The 19,487-nt window shown below is 39.1% G+C and overlaps 2 protein-coding genes across 5 annotated transcripts in view; both read right to left on the bottom strand.

Annotated features, from left to right (window-relative positions):
• Positions 1 to 114: 114 nt before the first annotated feature.
• Positions 115 to 8,414, bottom strand: znf207b (zinc finger protein 207, b). Of its 3 annotated transcripts, XM_086296142.1 has the most exons (11): positions 7,479 to 8,414; positions 6,868 to 6,994; positions 6,596 to 6,734; positions 4,794 to 4,976; positions 3,858 to 3,933; positions 3,647 to 3,699; positions 3,404 to 3,531; positions 2,824 to 2,922; positions 1,794 to 2,039; positions 1,252 to 1,408; positions 115 to 897 (listed from the first exon to the last, which is right to left on the bottom strand). In XM_086296142.1, exons 1-11 carry the CDS (start codon positions 7,517 to 7,519, stop codon positions 746 to 748), a joined length of 1,401 nt encoding a protein of 466 aa, XP_086152268.1. In that variant the 5' UTR covers positions 7,520 to 8,414; the 3' UTR covers positions 115 to 745. The 3 variants fall into 3 exon arrangements, with proteins under 3 accessions (XP_086152268.1, XP_086152267.1, XP_086152266.1); XM_086296141.1 differs by lacking the exon at positions 2,824 to 2,922 and having other exon boundaries at positions 3,404 to 3,528; positions 7,479 to 8,154; XM_086296140.1 differs by lacking the exon at positions 2,824 to 2,922 and having other exon boundaries at positions 7,479 to 8,152.
• A 6,862-nt stretch (positions 8,415 to 15,276) lies between these two features.
• rhbdl3 (rhomboid, veinlet-like 3 (Drosophila)) overlaps positions 15,277 to 19,487 on the bottom strand; it is a 75,236-nt gene continuing 71,025 nt past the window's right edge. For both annotated transcript variants that reach the window (XM_086296137.1, XM_086296138.1), the window contains one exon: positions 15,277 to 18,589. In XM_086296137.1, coding sequence (XP_086152263.1) covers positions 18,318 to 18,589 — 272 coding nt within the window. In that variant the 3' untranslated portion in view covers positions 15,277 to 18,317. The remainder of the gene's footprint in view (positions 18,590 to 19,487) is intronic.

Genomic DNA, 19,487 nt, shown 5'->3' with positions numbered 1-19,487 from the left:
TGTCTACCTGATAAGATTCTGCCATTAAACAAATCCCTAAGCTGTGCAGAAAAACAAAAGACATCAGTACAAACCTTCATGACTCACCTCCACGCACGTCAGGACAAACCAGCATTGGATTTCAAGATGGATTTTATTACAACAGATTGATAAAACATTACAAAGGATGTATACAAGTAGACTTAGGACCAGGAAATATTTAAATCAAACCTGAAAAAAAGAATAAAACTAGAGCCTGATGAGTCATGGAGTTTATAGACTACGTAACTGGAACCAGTTTCTGAGACCCTCACCAACCAAGGTTGGGGACGAATGTCCAACAGCATCTAAGCATGCTGTGAGGGCCTCAATCATTCCACCAAAAGAAATAAACAAAAATATGATTAAATGTTTACAAGAGAAACTTGCCTTTGTAAGGAGTTGGTACGTTCATGAAACTCCAGCAGCTTCAAAAGAAATATGAATCATTTAAACACACTTCACTTCTATGAACCTGAGTGAAACCTAAGGGGAAAAATATATCCTCACATGTAATTAGTTAACAACGTTATAGTTGTTAAAAACTTATGTGGTGTTTGGCTCTTTTCAAATAAAGATGTTACATTAAATGTCCATGTGTTCTAACAAATATTTGTCTTCACCACCGTTGGTCTTTATGCTCTTTGCTTGCAGCTAGGTTTGAAAAAGCACAAGGGTGATAGAAAGGTGTTAACCTCAAACCTAATGTGCAGGTTGCTTTGCTGCTTCAGTAGCGTCCAGCCGGAGACATGACGGGAGGCCTCATACCCATGGGAGGGCCTCCCTGGTAAGGGGGCACCATGGGAGGCCCCTGCCCATATGGAGGCATCCCTCCAGGCATGTAGCCTGGCATGCCCTGAGGAGGGGCACCATACTGACCTACAGAGAGAAGAGCACGGAGTGTTTTAATGCTACTGTTCAAAAGGACATCTGATCTCACCTGCTGTGCACCATACACCTTCCTGTCCAAATCTACAAAATTCAATTAATTATATTTTTCTAACAGCCAAATATACTTGGTTTTTTCCTGTTGCGGTTTCTTTTTTTAAATTAAACACCTACTTGACAGAGACTGCTGAGAAAAAGCTAAGCTTTCAATGAAATGTGAACTAAAATGATCCACAGACAGGTAATGAGCACAAGCTGGTAGAACAGTGAGTTACACAAAAAATGAGTTTGCTAGAACAGAAACAATTCTGTACACTGCCAAAAAAAAAAAAAGGATTTTCTTACCATGTATGGGATGCCTCATGCCTGGCTGCTGTGGTGGCAAGCCTTGCTGTGGGGGCATTATACCACCCACAGCTGCCACTGGGGGAGCAGCCACATGGGCCTGACCAGGTCTTGGTGCAAGACGCTGGTAACGAGGAAGTTGGGCCTTCATCTCTTCCTGTTGGCAGGGACAACGCACAGAACAAACATTCAGACTAAAGAAACTTTGTTATGCCCCTTTACAGTACAAAAAAATGATGAGGAACTTGTACCAATGTTGACGTGCCCTGATTTCAGACTGAGGATGTTCAAGTTCAGAATCATCCTTTAACATAACCACAAAAGAAGAACTACTAAGTAGTATTAAGGATGTGCAACCAAAGTGTTTAGCTTCAATCATATTCTGAATATATAGCTGAATTATGATCAAGATATACAGAATCAAGCTGGTGGTCAAATACTGCACCAGTCTATTATTGTCTATTGCCCAATGTGCTATTATAAATATGTATCAGTCATTACTTACTGTGAAAAGGGCAAAATAGAAAGCTCAAGCAACTTACCAGTGAGATATCCTCATCAGGGTGGATCAACTTACTAGTTGCACTCGTGGTGGTGAGGGTAGCAGGCTTACTGGTCACTGTGGCTGGGGGTTTGGCCACAGTGCTGCTAGAGGGATTAGAAGAAGTGGAAGAAGAAGAGACAGAGGGCTGGGTGTAGGCAGGGAATGTTGCTTTGGGTGGGTCAGTGGAGGCAGCTGTGCTGAGGGAACTTGAAGCTCCTGCGACTCCTGGAACAGTCTGCTGGGCCTGTGCAAAGACACCATACATATAACTGATTTTTTTTAAATTAATAATAAGATACTAGCTTAATGTTGCAATATGCAAAAAAGGAATGAAAATAACCCCAAAATAAATTCATTTTAAAAATTACAGTGAAAAGATGACATCTCAGTAACAACATTAAAAAAAATGGAAAAGTTAACTAATCATTTGATTTAAGCTTTACATTTTAAAGCACTGTAATGTACAAGTGTATTATGATTTGGTTACTCTGAAGCTTAAATACACAAATTACACATGATTTTAATAATCCCAATTAATTTGTTTCCATTTTATTTTAATTGGAACAAAGCTGTTGCGCTATTTTGTCTCAACCACAGTGCAATTTTTACATTAAATGGAGAAGAACTAGAAGTATCTATAGCACTTCAGATGGGAAGAACTCGGGTTAAGGGAGAAAAATAAAAATCTTGCAAAATCTGTTGGGTACTAATTGCATCATGCTCCTGAGGTTGAGAGAGAGTGGAAGATTCTAAATAAAGTTCATCTCATCTTAGGCCTATTTTAACTAAAGCGCATGCACACTAATGAAGCTCACAAACAAAACATGTCAGTTCTTGTCAGAGATGCCCATCCTGTGACACCAACATCATGGCCAGCATGGCTATTTTGGTGCACAAGTAGACTTATGAAGCAAATATGGTTAGTATCCAGCCATGTTTAAGTTTGCAAATTCAGAATTTACAGGCAGTGTTAATAAATATTCAACATGCAGCTGCCACAGAGCACAGAATCCTGTCTGTGAGCATACTTGTAGCATATTAGGAAAGGGAGGCTGGGGAGACGCAGACTGAGGGTCTGCAGATGGAGAGGAGACAGCTGCTGTGCTGCTGTGAACACCAGAGCCCATCTGCAGCATGGTGGAAAGGAAACCACAGCGTTTGCATGTAACATGTCTACAATGTTTTTTAATCTGAATTTTACCCTTTACAACATACCCTAAACAAGGTTAGAAAGCAAAGGGACACATCAGAAACAAGAACAAATGGGAAATAAAATATGAGGGTTTTTTTTCCTCTGGTATACAAGACTAATTTTAACCAGCTTATCTGAGTGGGGTTTCTTTTATGTTCTACTTCTGACAATTTGTTTATCAATCAACCAGAAATGTAGCAAATATGAGCAAGTGACACAGACTCCAAGCCTAAATTTTGAGCCTGGAAAAATCCTGTTATGTATACAACGACATCATAAAACACCCTGTTGACGGTTTAACTCCAGATAAAGTAAACTACATTAACAACATGAGACCTAAGAAAACAATAACATCTCTTTGAGGCAAATGTCTAAAGAAGTCACTGCATGTGTGTTAGTGGGGTTACAATGCCCACCTGTGCTGCACTGGGGAAGAGAGGTTTGGTGACAGCTGGCTGGGCCGCAGGTGCGGCTGGTCGAGTGACTGCAGGGGCTGGGGCCATGTGAGGAATTCCTGGCCTTGGGGGTATGTGGGGTGGGACTGCTGTAGGATGAACCGGAACCAGGATCAGAAGTGTTTACATGATCACATTTGTCAAATTTAGTTCTTTGTATAATATAAGTTCAACGGTTGTTTCTGAAATGCAAGCACAACTCACCCGGGGGTATCCCTGGCATCATTGGGGGCATCATCCCTCCCATTGGCATCATACTGCAAAAAGCAGAGACCCACAGAAAATTGGACACACTGATCTGACAGTGAACTACAGTAAAACTGCATTTCAGTTAGCTCCATGATTGTATTATCCCTACAGACAAAACACTGGATAGTAAAGTTACTATTAAATCAAAAGTTAGTAAATGAATTACCCTGGTGGCATTCCAGGCATTGCAGGAGGCATGCCATGCATCATGTGAGGAACACCGGGCATCATAGGAGGCATTCCTGTAACAACGGGTTAGAGAAGATTTATTTAGCAATAACTCATCATGCCACACAAACAATCAAACAAGTAGGCAAATAAACACAGCAAAAGGATACACATACATAAACTACATTTTCACAGGCTCCATTTAGTTTCTTGAATGATTTCAGTCGTATATTTAGATATTTGTGGCAAAAAACTGAAGGAGTGTGTTAAAAGCATACATGACAGATCATCTATAGGGTTAAAATAGATACAACCGCTGAACAAAAATTATTTGTTGGTGCTCTCTGGTGGACAAACTGCATTAATACTGTCAACTTTTTAAGAAGGTAGCTAAAAACTTACAAAAATACTAAGATATATACTGAGGTGGATTTGTTGGTTAATTACGGGTCATGCGTGCCCAACAATTACACCAATTATCTGAGATTGTTGATGAATTTAGAGACACATCCAGCAGGAATGTGTTATGTAACGTGCTACAGAAATCAAATTCCCATGTCTCCTTAAATGCAGCTGTGATTCAGCAGTAAAATCCATCTAGCAAAAACATTTAAAAATATTGTGAATTTGTGGATGCAAGATTTCCTAGCATTAGAATTACAATTCAATTGGAAAGAAAAAGAATACTTTTAAACTGAAATAAACCTGGAATGAACTTGAACTTCTATCGACTGGCAAAAGGAAATGAAAAGGATGTGAAGGATGGCGACATGAGAAACTACTGCAAAACAATTCAACACAATAACGGTTTTAGTTAAAAAGCAGAACTGCAACTGGAATTAAAAGTTGATCAGCTGCGAAGCCAGTTTCATATGTGTAGTTGATGCATAGATTTTTAAGTTTGTAAAAAAAAAATAATAATAAAAAACCTTGCCTTGATATCCTGCAGGAGGAATCACTGGTGCTCCAGCCACAGGAGGGATCCCAGGTTGTGCCATTGGGGCAGCATAACCTGCCTGGGCCTGGACCACAGTGACCTGCTGAGCTGACGGTCCAGCTTCATCATCATCAGACTCATCAGAGTCATCCTGATTGTTTGACTTCTTCTTTTGACTCTCTGAAAACAGAAAATGTTGACACCTAAGCAAAATCTTATGTAACCCATACCATAACACTATATTAGATTACTAAGACTCGTGCATCATATTACAAACTAGGGCTGGGCCATATTATACCGTTCACGGTAATACCGGTATAATGTTAGGCAACGATAGGAAAATGAAATATCGCGATAGAATATGAGTAAAACGCGCATGCGCAGTGCCTTTGTTTTCATACGCACATGGCCGATTGTTGAGTGAAACAGATGAACCAGAATTGGTTTGTAAAAATGGTGCAACTTCCGTGATGTGGAACTGGTTTGGTGTTTGTCCGTCAGATACACGACAAAGCACATTTTTTTGCAGAACATGCAAGCGGCCGTTGTTATTGTCGTATTTGTCGGACTAAGATGCTCTTAAATCTGGGAGTAATCTGGGTCCTAAACTCCGTATTCTTCAGGTCAAACAACACTGCAGCATCACTTAGAGTTAAAAACTGTCTAAATTCTTTCATCTTTAATAAAACGATCAGCATTGCTGCTTTACCAGGTGTAACTATAAAGTGCCTCTCAACTTTAACTTCCAGGCATCCATGAAAACAAAAGTTATTACATTTAATGGAGTTAGAAGTTAGCAGGAAGCTAGCGGAAGTTAGCTCGCTAGTTTCGCTAGTTACCTAAGCATGATATTGCATGTTCTGACTGAGAGATTTCTGAAAAAAATCAAACGTACAGCTCTGCTATCACTTCCAACATAAATGAAGACAGGAAACTAAACAGCAGTGACGTTTGTAGGGTTACTGAAGTTGGGCTAGCTGGTATATAATGATGTGCTACGTGATCGCTAGCGACACAGCTATGTTAGCATAACATAAACAGTGAAGCTGGAGGACGAACACTAACACTTTTCCACTTGTAAAAGTTAACGTTAAGGTTCTTCATGGTTAGAGACAAATGCAATCGCATGGCAGGATGCTGTAAACGGACCAAACTTCAGTCAGGAGAACAACTGAGATAATCCATCCACAATACGAGGTTAGTCATTAATATGCTGCAACAACATGGGAATAGAGCAGCTGCCAGAGAATTCAACATTAATGAATCAATGGTACAGAAGTGGAGGAAGCAAGAAGAATGAGTTTAATAAAGTTTGATTTATCTGACTGCTTTGTTTCGCTTAATGTGCCTTATAATCCCGTGCACCTTATGGTCCGAAAAATGCGTACTGCACACTGCAGTTTAATGTTGCAAAGCACCTCTTTTTAACTTCAGTGGATATTATACATGGTTATGCTCAGGATATGTCAGCCCATTTCTACTGGAAATGCCTTTTGGTTAAACTTTCAGCAAGGAATTTGCATTTGCACTGTTACATTTTTATAAAGCTTTAATGTACATAAAAACCAGCTTCTTATTTAAGTGAAAATAAATGGAAGGTTGTCTTTTTGCGCTAGTAATGTTGTGGAGTTGTATTTTGTCTCGCATCAATTATATCGTCGGTTATATCGTTATCGCAAATTTTCAAATATATATCGTGATAAATATTTTTGGCCATATCGCCCTGCTCTATTACAAACCCTATAATATAAACCAGGTTTTAGTCAACACAAGCACAGCCCTTGCATAGGTGAACAAACCTTGTGATTTCTGTTCTAACGTTCGCCTTCGTTCCTGCATGTCTTTATCTGGAATTCCCTCCATGCCATAGATTTCCAGCTCGATGTCTGTTCTTCCTGGAATTGCATTTGGTACGCTGTCAATCGTCTCTTTGTGCACCTGAAAAATATGCAAAGTGAGTCACCACAAACTCGAATAACTACTCGATTACCTGTAACTAATGTGTGTGTGTTTTTTTTAAACAAAGATGCTACAAATCTTAATAAGGTTATTAATAATTAAAAACCCATACCTGCATGCAATGAATAGCCAAGCCAGGGCCAGTGTACAACTTCTTGTGGCAAATGTGGCATTTAAAATGTTTTGCCTTTTGATGCTGAATGAGGATCTTTTCATCGTCGAAGTCTCGATTACAGTACCTGGAAACTGAAGTTAAGGACTGCCCAGTAACACTGTACAAGATCGAAATTCAGCGACCATACAAGCCGACAAAATAACATAAGAACTGCTTAAAATAACCATCACTCAGCGACTAAGTAGCGCAAATCGTCTGGTTACACAAATCTAAAGACGGATCAGTCCTGAAGATTGAATCATAAACGAAGCTAAATGCTAACATAGCCGTTAATATCCAAGGTATTATTCGATTCCTGTAACCAGCACCACGAACCCAAACTCTACTAGAAATGAAATACAACCGATACCGAGTATTTTACAGCTTTAAAAATATCTCATTAAGTAAAAATCAACCAGCAAAACTCTTAAGTTCGTGAGTGCCAGTCGCTAATGCTAACGCAAGCTTTAGGGCGTCAAGAGGCTAGTTTGGGCCTTCCCTTTGTCGAGCTAACATGTAGCCCCTCGTCTTTCCACAGCGGCACTTTATCGTCGAAACAAAAAGGATACCAGCACCATGGCTTCATCTGCTTCTTCTTTTTTCGCCCCATTTTATGAAATACTGGAAAACCGGTATCAAAACTCTAAACACTTGTCTTATTATCTGTTTGAGAACAGCATGCTGTAATCCCGTGACAAGGCCGAAAATGGCGCTTCAATGGCGGAAGTTGTAACGAACGTATTCTCGCGCGAATACGAAATGAGCGTCACAGACACGCCCAGAGGTTCAAAACAGGAAGCACGGTAGACAGGATAGCCGACAGGTGAAGTAAATAACTGATTTCACTGCAATGCAATATTCTGGCGAACCTTTGGTGCTGAATAGCACTTGGAGACTTAAAATGAAGTGTGTCTCATTCCATCATTCCTTTATAGCAAAAACACTCCCCGATGGACAGACCTCCCAAAGCCAGCTCGCCATGTAACATGCAACTGTCTTGATCATGGCCAACACACTGATGTCTCACGAAAACGTTCATGACTCACGAAGTCTTAAAACAAGAATATTAGCAGATTGGGCTGATAGTCAATGATGTCTTATTTGGAACTTAACTTACAGGACGGTTTTTCTCTTTACATATTATTTATTCTAACAGATCCGTTTACTGAAATAACTGCTGACATTTTCTTGTATTGCTATAACCATTGTTAGAAGCGTTTATCCACCAACATATTTAAAAGCTTTATGGACACTAAAACATAGTTCATGATTGACTGGCAACTGTAACCCAATAAATGTGCAAAGATCTACTTTCACCAGAAAGATGAACTAAAGTTATCATCATGATAGGTATTACGTGTTTCATATATTTTTAACAAGATTAAAAACAAGAAGTAATGATATAGCTGCATGGGCACAGATTACAGCAGGGGGATTATATCATCAATAAATAGCTGCCACATTATCCATATTTTTCTTTTAACCAGTGTTGACTTTTTTCTTGTTGCGTGGAGTCTAGAGGTTTCCATCATATAAATGGAAAAAATATATACTAGGTGTAAAAACTACAGTTTTGTCGATAACAAAACTGGCTTTTGTGCGCCACTTTTGCATCTGAGGATGGTTTTTATTTAAAAAATGGTTTTACTATAATGTAATTTAATATACTTATATTAATATAAGTAGGGCTGCTCGATTATGGCAAAAATGATAATCACGATTATTTTCACTGAAATTGAGATCTCGATTATTTGACGATATTTATTTAACCCTTTAAGACCTACCATAGAACCAAGTCAGAGCTTTTTTTTTTTTTTTTTTTTACATGCTGTAGTGCCATTTTTGGGAGCATTTCAAGTTGCTATACATCAATACAACTGTTATAGCCCATATTTTAATAATATGTATGCATTAAGTGACCGAGGACAAGCTGATGACATAAGCTTGTCACTGGCTTGCCATCACCAGTGTGTGAATGTGTGTGTGAATGGGTGGATGACTGGATATGTAAAGCGCTTTGGGGTCCTTAGGGACTAGTAAAGCGCTATATAAATACAGGCCATTTACATAAGATGTAAGTACAACTCCTCCGGTTTCTTATGCAAAACAAATTATTGCGCTAGCTTACGCGGTTCTGGTTCTACAGGGATTTAAAGGGTTAACAATAACAATGTATTGAATAATGACTTTAAAAAAATAATATAAAATAGTGTGCAAATACTGATAACAGTGCAAATGTTTGCAATATAAAAAATAAATGAAAAATGTAAACATCTATGTTTAGTGAACTTTGCAGTGTTCCTCTGTGGTGCAGCTACTACACCGTAGCAACGTTTACACACTATGTCTACTTGACGTCTGACTCTGCGAACCCATAATGTTTCCACACCACTGAAGGTTTTTTTTACCTCTCTTTTCAACCAACGGCAGTCACTCTCCTCTCCAAATAACTTCTGCTTAGCTTTCCGAGCTTCCCTTGGGTTCTCTTAATCCGGTTGTTCAGTCTGACGTCACTAGCCGTGTCTGGGTCTAAACTCCGCTGCAGGTCCATATATCAAACGATCATATGGCATTACTGAGAGTTGAAAAACTGTCTAAAGTCTTTCATCTTTAATAAAATGATCAGCGTTCTGCTCAGGTGTAACAATTGAGTTTAACATCCAGGCATCCATGAAAACGGAATTTATGACATTTAAAGGAGTTAGAAGTTAGCAGGGAGTTAGCTCGCTAGCTTCTATCTAAATACAATATAGCATGTCCTGACTGCGGGGTTTTGGAAACAAATTAAAACGTACAGCTCTGTTATCACTTCCAGCATAAATGAAGACAGAAAACTAAACAGCAGTGACGTTTGTAGGGTTACTGAAGTTGGGCTAGCTGGTATATAATGATGTGCTGCGTGACCGCTAGCGACACAGCTACGTTAGCATAATATAAACAAGCTAACTTTTTTTCCACTCGATAAAAGTTACCGTGAGTGTTCTCGGTGGTCAGGAACAAATGTAATCGCATGGCAGGATGCTGTAAAAGGACCAAACTTCAGCCAGGAGAACAACTGAGATAATCCATCCACAATACGAGGTTAGTCATTCATATACTGCTGCATGGGCTGGGCTGTAGTTACATCGTAAGGTTTTAAAAACTGAGCTTAAATAAATGATTAGCGGTAATAAAAGCCGAGAGAGGTCAACAGTGATCACTGACTGTTTTAGGAGCTTTTTGAGATCAAATAGAAGAAAATACATAACATTAAACATGTTAACAACACAAAAGCCATATTAAACGCAGACTACTTTAGACCCGGAAGTAGGATCCGTCGCGTCATCACTGAACAACCGGAATGTGACGGGTGTTCGAAATGCAGAGAGGTGCGCTCGATTTGCCACACGGAGCAGCGCGAGAGTAAAGCACGAGGGAGGGGCTAATAATCGGCTCAGTCATTTTTAATGATCGTTGAAAGCCCAGATCGTAATCGTGATTAAAATTCGATTAATTGAGCAGCCCTAAATATAAGGTCTGTGGGACTATTTTGATGTAGTTCTAAAGTTTTGTCACAGGATGGTGGTGTTTTCTCCTGCATAACATGCAGTCACTCCAGTAAAACGTATACAGAACCAAAAAAAATGCTTTATCTTCAGGATTATGTTCACGTAGCCAGACAGCTAAATATCTATACCTTTTGCTATTAAGTTGTTGCAATGCCAGGTGTATTTACAGCTAGGTCCATATATATTTAGACACAATACAAATACAATTATTGTTATATAATGGACATGGGCATAATGTGTAGAACTTTCATTTGAGGGTATCCACATTCAAATTGGATGAAGGATTTAGGAGTTTCAGCTCCTTAACATGTGCCACTCTCTTTTTAAAGGGAACAAAAATAATTGGACTAATTAGCCCATGTATTTCATTGGCAGGTGTGTGCATTCCTTCATTATGCCATTAATGTGGTGCTTGCATTTAGAAGAGTTCGCTGTCAACAGACAATATGCAGTCAAAGGAGCACTCCATGCAGATGAAAAAAAGCCTTCCTTTAACCTCGAAAACAGAAAAAACCATCAGAGAAAGACAACAGTGGTGGATGATCAACAAAAGCCAACCAAGTGAACAACATTCAGAGGGTATCAATATCCAAGTCCACCATAAAGAGAAGACTACATGAAAGTAAATACAGAGGGTTCGCTGCCATCTGCAAGCCACTCCTAAGCCTCAAGAAGAGAAAGGTTAAATTTAAATTTGCTTAAAAATGAAAAAACAAACAAACAAACAAACAAACCCCAAAACAAAAACAAAATCCATAAAAAAACAACATAGTCCTGAAAAAAACATTTTTTGGCAGATGAATCCAAAATCAACCTCTACCAGAATGATGGCAAAAAATGGAAGAGCTCATGATCCAAAGCATACCACATCATCTGTAAAACACGGTGGAGGCACTGTTGTGGCTTGGGCATGCATGGCTGCCAGTGGCACTCTGACACTAGTTTTTATTGATCATGTGACACAGGACAAAAACAGACGAATGAATTCTGAGATATTCAGAGACATGTACAAAGAAATGCTCAAATCCAGCTAAATGCAGTCAAATTGATTGGGCGTCATAATACAGATGGACAATGACCCAAAACATATAGCCAAAACAACCCAGGAGTTTATTAAAGCAAAGAAGTGGAATATTCTTCAAATGCATTTCACTTGATCAAGACTAAACTTCAGACAGAAAGGCTCACAAACAAGCTGCTGCAGTAAAGGCCTGACAGTGTTAAAAAGGAGAAAACACAGCATGTGGTGATGTCCATGAGTTCAAGATGTCAGGCTGTCATTGGCAGCAATCTTTTGTTCAACCCACTGAATTAAAGCTGAAAATCTGCACTTTAACTACATCTGAGTGGTTTCATTTAAAATTCTTTGTGGTAATGTGCAGAACCAAAATTATAAAATAAACATTTGTCTCTGTCCAAATATATATGGACCTAACTGCAGTTACTAAGTAAAATGGAAAATGGGGTTTAGGAAGAGAGACCTACTTTTCTGTCTTTCTGCTTTCCTCCTTCTTTTCTTTTATATCTCTCCTTATTTTTTGTTCTGTTTTTCTGTTTCTTTTTCTCTTTTTGCATTCCTGTTATGTTGCTCTTTCTTCAACTTTTTCACTTTATGTTCATGCTTTCCTAATCTCTTCTGTTTATCTACTACTTCCATTTCTAGCCTTCTCCCTTTTCATCTCGGCTTTGCCTTCGTCAGTTTTTAAGGTAAGCTCCTAAAAAGACACACAAAGCATTTTATTTTCATTTTGAAAAGAAAAAATCTTACAATCCATCATATTATCATGTAACTCAAACGATGAGGTAAAATGGCATTAGCTCAGCGTTTTACATGGCTCGTGAGCCTGATGAGCCTGATCTCCTCCTCCAGCTTTCTCACCATGTTGACAAACTCCTCACCATGGAAAGCTACTTCTCTTTATTGTCTCTTCTCTGTTTCTGAAGCCTTTTCTCTTTCTTTCTTTCTTTCTTTCTTTCTTTCTTTCTTTCTTTCTTTCTTTCTTTCTTTCTTTCTTGCTGCCAGCTCACATCTGAGACAGTCCTCCAAAGCTTTGAAAATTTTCTGGCATTCAGTTTTGCTCTGGTGGTGTTTCGACTTAATTGTTTTCAGCTTGGCCAAATGTTTTTCTACCAGTGCCATCATTTCAAGTTTGAAAATTCAGCTGTCTTGGATGAAGTTTTTCCACAGTGTTCCTACAGAGTTTTAAACTCAATGGTCACCCCCCCCCCCCCCCCCCCCCCCCCGCATCCCCCTGCCAGCTTTGCTGTTGTGTTTAGTGACAGCTTCACCTCATTGCCTTGTTTGCACTCTGTCGCTTGGTGTTTTTTGACCTTCGGCTGGATGCTCAGATTTTCTTTTAAGATCCAACCTTACTTCTCCTTTTCTTTCAGTTTTCTGTCAGTCTCCTCGCACATAGTGTCAAACTGTTTTTCACTGCTTTTACAAAGCTTTCCAAGTCCTGTCTGGCCATTAAAAGTGTCGACACTTTCTTGAGCTCCTTTCCAGCAAATACCTCTCCACACAGCAGCATTTTTTTTCTCCTGTCAGCTCCTTGGATTTTTGTTGTTGTTGTTGTTGCTTGTCTTTTTAAGTCCAAAAGGGGTTTGTAGCAAGATGTGCTGCATTTTGCTGGGGTATGTGCATGTAGGTATGCGATTTCCTTAGCCTAAAAAGTTCAAAAATGAAGTAAAAATACATGTTCACAGTTAAATGCAATAAAACTATTTACATTTTGATGAGACCTAACAAGAATCTGTGAACTATGAATGAATATGAACTTTTAGCCAGCTAAACATTCATCACTTATCTTATAAATAATTTATAAAAGTTAATTATCACAAGAGTTTACTTACATGCGCAAAAGACACAGAGGATTTAATGTCAGAGAAATTTTCCATCATTCACAGATTTTTCCACTTTCAGTCCAGTCGCCAACAGTGTCTTCAGCCCTTCAGATTCAAAATGTAATGCCATGTCATGTATTTGATATCTCTCTGAATTTCCAACTTAGTTATAACTAAAAATATATTTTGCATTCAATTTGAACCCATATTGTGGACGCGGCAGATTTTTGTCCCAGATGTAATAAATTCCCTCCAAGGCATCCTGATAGATCACATTTACAAGAAATTGACAGATTTTTGACCGGTGATGCTGGAAGCTCAGGTAACACTGATAGATGAAATAGAACGGCGCACAACTTGTTTTGGCCACTAGGTGGCGATAGTACTTCAAGAACAGTACATTGGGGGTTTCAGGCTGTGGAAATTGGGTGGAAAGGCTTTCCAGAACAGCTGTTAGTAATGGTTTATATATACATTTCATTAGGAAACGCTCTCATTAGAAAACGTTCGATGGTTACTCTATCTGTACCAACATACAGTGTCGATTACGCTTATGGTCCATTACAATTTAGAGCCAAATATACATGTATTTGAGAGGTTTAGTAACCGTTAGGTAATCAACCCAAACAGGAAAATAAGGTGTAACAACATTGACAATTTTAATGTATTACAATACCCAGTATTTAAAATCAAGTCCAGACTGACCCACTGCAATGTAATAGTGATATTTTTATCACTCCTCATTACTTTTGGTCCTTTAAGTGTACTTCGTACTTGTCTCTGTGTGCACCTTCATGTTTAAACAAGGATAAATAAGTAACAAGTGTTTCTCGCAGCAGGTTGCATAAATGCTGAGATGCAACAAATGTTTCCAGACAGATTTTCCTTTCCTGCGGCCTCTCGTTTTCTTCATCAAGGTGAATGATTACCTCTGAAAGGAAAGATTTATGAAGGGGAAACACAACTGAGGCGGCTTTCCTTGGCTGCATAATGAATTTTTCATCGTAGGCCTTCAAAACTGCTACTCCATGGTTGTACCGGCTAGACAGAGAAGATGTTCAGTGACAGCTTAAGGGGTCCCTTCTCTGAATGAATTATAGCTGATTCTTGTATTCTCACACATTTCATTGATCACTCTGACATCTGCTTTTTTTCACAAAGGCTCTTACCCCAGCTCTCTACTCTCTGTATGGCCCTATAATCGCTTCCTCCAACTTTTAAGTTTACATTTAACACATAATCCTGTTTTAAAGCTGCTCAGTTTGAGCACTTTTTTCTTTGATATTGGACAATATCCTCTGTCCTTCCTTCCTTGATACTGAATCAACCGACATTAATGTTTCCAAAGAAAGTTGTTTAAATACAATCATCATAGGCATGAATGTCATGGTAATTTTTAATTTATTTGAACTGTTCTTTCCCCAGGATGGATAGATAGCAGTGACGTTCCTTAATTTGTTTGGGAACTGCTTCTTTTAACAGACTTTAAATGTTTGGGAACTGAGAAAACCACTTGCTGCATTTCTGAAAGCCAAATGTTTTCCCCATTTCTACTGAACAGCTGTTCAACACTTCAGGGCCTCCTTTGTTGTCATTTTTATTTCATAATGTGTGCAGTGAAGCTCCTCTTTATTACTTCACAAAACAGCATTTGCTCATGGATAAATTGTACACATTGTACAGATAAATGATCACACACACACGCAAAGATTGAGGTTATGGTGTTTTATTGATTAGTGTTGTTGGCAGGGTCCAAGCTGGGAGTCACAAAAATAAAGATTAGATTGGAAATCTTGGTTATGCCAAATAAACAAAATCATTTTAACTGATGTCGCTGAAGTGAAATAAAGGATAGAAGTTAATGAGTGCAATAACTAACCCTTTTATCTGTGTTTCCTTTCCCTTGTGTAAGTATACAAGTATAATAAGTATACAAACTTATATTTTCAATGATAGAAAACAATTCACCGACAAGCTATTTAAATAAAGTTCACAATATTTGTAAATTTATCTAGTACTAATAAAGTTTAATATTAGCAATCTGATTGTGTAATCCATTAGTTTAGCTGACTTTTTAATAGCAGTCCACAGAAGTTCAGCCAGTTCACATCAGAGGATGCTAAACCCACATGCCACCTCAGATCACAAGTGGTGTTTTGTGGTTTGTGATGTTTGTCTAAAAAGGCTCTATAGAAATAACATTTTACTTAATTACTTTTTAGTTTGCTTTTTAATGTTTTGTCCAAATTCATTGAAGCCATCCACAGGACGGGCCACAAGCCAGTGTCAGTCCTAGTGTCACTCCTAGTGTCAGTCCTACACCCAGATAAAAGGGCAGGACTACGTCAGGAAGAGCATCCGGCTTAAAATCTTTGCCAAATCAGACATGCGGATACAAAGACCACAGATGAGGTTCATCGATGGAGTGATGGAGGAGATGCAGAATGTTGGTGTGACAGAGGAAGATGCTTGGGACAGGGTGAGATGGAGGCAGATGATGAGTTAATCTCTAATGCAGGTTTTTGATGCGTCCTCGATCCAGCACAGCTGATTTAAATGGCTAAATTACCTCCTCAACGTGTCTTGAAGTTCTCCAGAGGCCTGGTAATGAACTAATCATTTGATTCAGGTGTGTTGACCCGGGGTGAGATCTAAAACCTGCAGGACACTGGCTCTCGAGGCCTGGAGTTCCCTACCCCTGCTCTAACAGGAGCAGCCAAAAGAAGATGCAGCTGAAAGAAGACCTGCTGGTCTGTACTTCATTTCCTCCTCCTTTAATCCAACTGCCAAATGTTTTGGCATTTTGTGTTTCAATCTTTGATTAAAATATTTGAAATGATTTTATTTGATCAGTCCGGTGTGTGTGTGTATATATATCCATGTATGAAACAAATTTATTTGGTCAAGATATTTCTTGGCTTAAAATATTTGAGAACGTGCTATGACCTGCTGTCAGGATGCTGTAGTAACAGAGAGTTGGAGCCACCCCGAGCAAATGGAAAAACAATAACAAAGGCATGCATGAGTCCAAACACTCACAACAAAGATGAACAGTACACTTATTGTTGGGCACATTCAGATTCTACATTGCTAAAATATATTATTGTAAAATTGTGTGACAGATGGACAAACAGCATCATTAAAAAAACTGGTACAGAAGAGGGCAAAATCAAGCCATACGTCATCTTAACCACTTTTCTAGTTCAGGGTCAGAGGTGGACTGGGGCTTGTCTCAGGTGTTACAGAGCGAGAGGCGGGGTCCACTCTGGTCAGGCTGTCAGTCTATCACAGAGATTGCAAAAATCCAATACATCAGTATTTGTTTCTGTATAAAACTGTTTAATGCACTCCAGTATTTACATATCAAATCTAGAAAATATGCACAAAATAGCAGTGATTTGCCCCTCATTCAGTTTTGTGCCATAGCCCTTATTATATACAATCCCAGGCCATTAATAATCAATCTTTAAATAGGACACATATAGTATATAGCTAACATATCACAATGCAGACCGACCAGACGATTTACACAACATACCAATATCACAATCTTTTTTAAAAAAATCAACAGCAAACACATGTTAAAATATTAATCTGTATGTAATTACATTATGTTTGTGCCAAGCAGTTACCAGTGTAACATGAGGTTAGAATACAGTACAGTTTAAGACTTACAGCTTGGGGCTGGGGTCGCTTTCTGTCTCGGTTCAATCAATTAACAAATTAAGTTGTGTCAGGAACTAATGAGAAGACCATTGATTTCTTTGCCCAGTTGATCCTGAACTGAGAGGGAAACAACCCCAGCCCAGATGTATTCGAGGTCAGGCATGTGTGTTTGTCTACATTTGGTAATGAAGAAAAAGAAAAAAAAGATGTATTCAGAATGGCCCGGATGTCTTTACTGCTGTGTGTATTTATTACATTTCAATAAATAAACTTCTTTTAACTCTTTGCAGATTTTTATTTTCACCTTTGCAAAAACTACTTAAAATGAAAATAACTTTACTCTTCTTGGTGTCAGTAAAACATTTGTTAGAGAAAATATAGCATTCAACTGAAAAAATTAGACCTATTTCACGTCAAAAAAAGCAACACTTGTTACGGGCTGTGCTCTTGCTGCTATTAACAATGTTTTGGCATATTTTTTTAAGCAAAAAGCCTGAATGGCACTTCCGCTTCTTTTTTTTTCGCACACACAATGATACATTTGTTGCACTCCTTCCAAACACACGAAAGACACAAGTTTGAGGTTGAAATTGTGCCGAACACAAATTGACTGAACCCTGAACCCACAGTCTCCTTCAAACGGTAAATTCATAATAACCTCTGAAGGTAAACTGTGCCTACACACTCCTCCGTTTCCTGTGAAACTTGGGGAAGATTGACTATCCTGTTGCCTGTTATATCCTCTCATGCTCATGGGGTGCTTGTAATTATGACAAAACACCAGCTTAGACTAAGTTCTGATATACTCTCCTTCATTTAGAGGAGTTTCAGAGACGTCTCCCTTCAGAAAATGGTTGTAGGATTTTACTGCTGTCACCCTACACTACAGGCAATTGTGCAGAAATACTTTCATCAGGCTGATGTCTCCATGAATAGGCACCATTGGATCGAGGGAAAAGAGGCAGAGAAGGTCAGGCCATGCAGACAGCTCTTCTTCTGCCTTCTGTCCCACTGGTTGATACTCTTGACACCAACATCCAGCAGACATGGAGACAAAGAACGAGTGGAGATTAGCTTGTATGGTGAGTGTGAGCCAATGTAAGGCTTAACCAGAAAACGTAGCACACGTGTCCAAAAAAGTTTAGTGTAACACAGAGGGCTTCTGCATGCCAAGTATCATTGCATCGGAGCACTGGATGTATGAGTAAAGCGGTTGTCAGACAACTCTGACTGGCTCAAGATGAGGCTCAGTTAGTGAAGGCCCGGGTGACTCATCCAGCCGGGCGGTCAGGCGTCTACCAAGGGAGGAATAAAAGGGATACAGTGTCTTCTGTGCCTCTAATAAGCAACTCATGGTGGTGGGGGCAGTCGCACATCAAGCAGGCTGTAGGCAAAAATGTTCCAGAAAACAGCGCAGAGCACAAACAAGGTGTAGACACAGAAAAATATCCAAAACAGGGACTGCTCCTGGAGCCGCTGCTCATAGTTCTGCAGAACAACCACACCAAGCGTCAGGCCGACCACCACTCCTCCCAGGTGAGCTACAAAGCTGGGATTCGGGCATGGAGGAAAGGCCGGAGGGTAGAACCGGAGCCATACTGCTCGACCAAACTCTACACTCACTGTGGACAGAAAGGAGAAAGGAAGACATAATGGCAGCGAGATGTGAGCATGTAGGTGACAACAGCAGCACTTTATTAAAAATAAACAGTCCTGACTTTGAGGTAGATGAGCTATGATAAAAAAAGAAGGATGTCGAGATGTCTTAAAATAAGACATAAAGCAACAGTGAACCTTTGTTATACAAGTTTCAATTGCTCTCATCCTTTCTCTTGTGTATTTGACTTGATCTGCTCCTAACAACCTTCTAGTGGAACTGGGGGTAAAAAATTAGACAGTCCTTGTGCTGCTGCAAAATTACATTCTGAAGTTTTATGCAAAGTTATTATGAGGCTTCAGCTTCAATAGCCAGGATTATGCAAATCAAGTGGATGAGCATGTTACACACTCAAAGTCAATATTAGTGCAACTTTCCCTCTTGGGGTTTCACAGACATATTTTGCTACTGCGTTTATGTGGCAGGATAGTAACAGAAAGAGGGAGGATTTTTATTTGATTTAAGACTGACTGGAAGCAACTCACCCAGCTATTTGGATGGAGTGTGTCAAAGGTTACGAGCAACAGAGGAAATTTAGTTTAATTTCAGTGAATCTGGCACGACTACAGTTTTTGATTCACTGCTTGTTTAGTTGTTGTTTTCTGTTTTTGGAGAAAATCACTTTGAACTTGTCAGATCTGGGTTGCCTGGAATCCCATCTAGCCTTGCAATGAAGTTTGCTTACATCACCCCATTGCAGTGCATCACAACAATCATAGTGTCTTAGCAGCGAGAAATCCTTCATGTGCTGAAGCTCCAAAGCCAGAAAGCTTATTATTGTAGCATTTGGAGAAAATAAACACTTTTTTTTTTCAAGAACAGGAACATTTGTTTTGACATAATTAATTTCTGGTGCTGAAGTA

This window comes from Aulonocara sp. 'chitande type north' Nkhata Bay, linkage group LG6 (assembly GCF_057382095.1).
Source record: "Aulonocara sp. 'chitande type north' Nkhata Bay isolate Kocher_YH1m ecotype deep benthic linkage group LG6, A_spYH_male_GT1.1, whole genome shotgun sequence".
Lineage (NCBI taxonomy): Eukaryota > Metazoa > Chordata > Actinopteri > Cichliformes > Cichlidae > Aulonocara > Aulonocara sp. 'chitande type north' Nkhata Bay.
Note: the sequence above shows the minus strand (reverse complement) of the source record. Positions and strands in the feature narration are given on the sequence as shown.

What these genes read in the sequence shown, in the direction of transcription:
- znf207b (XM_086296142.1), bottom strand. Translation starts at nt 7,519, where the DNA reads ATGGGGCGAAAAAAGAAGAAGCAGATGAAGCCATGGTGCTG. An exon ending in GTTAGAACAGAAATCACAAG is followed by an intron (nt 4,977 to 6,595) that starts GTTTGTTCACCT and finishes TTCTGTTTTCAG; the next exon opens with AGAGTCAAAAGAAGAAGTCA. An exon ending in CATGAGGCATCCCATACATG is followed by an intron (nt 898 to 1,251) that starts GTAAGAAAATCC and finishes TTCTCTCTGTAG; the next exon opens with GTCAGTATGGTGCCCCTCCT.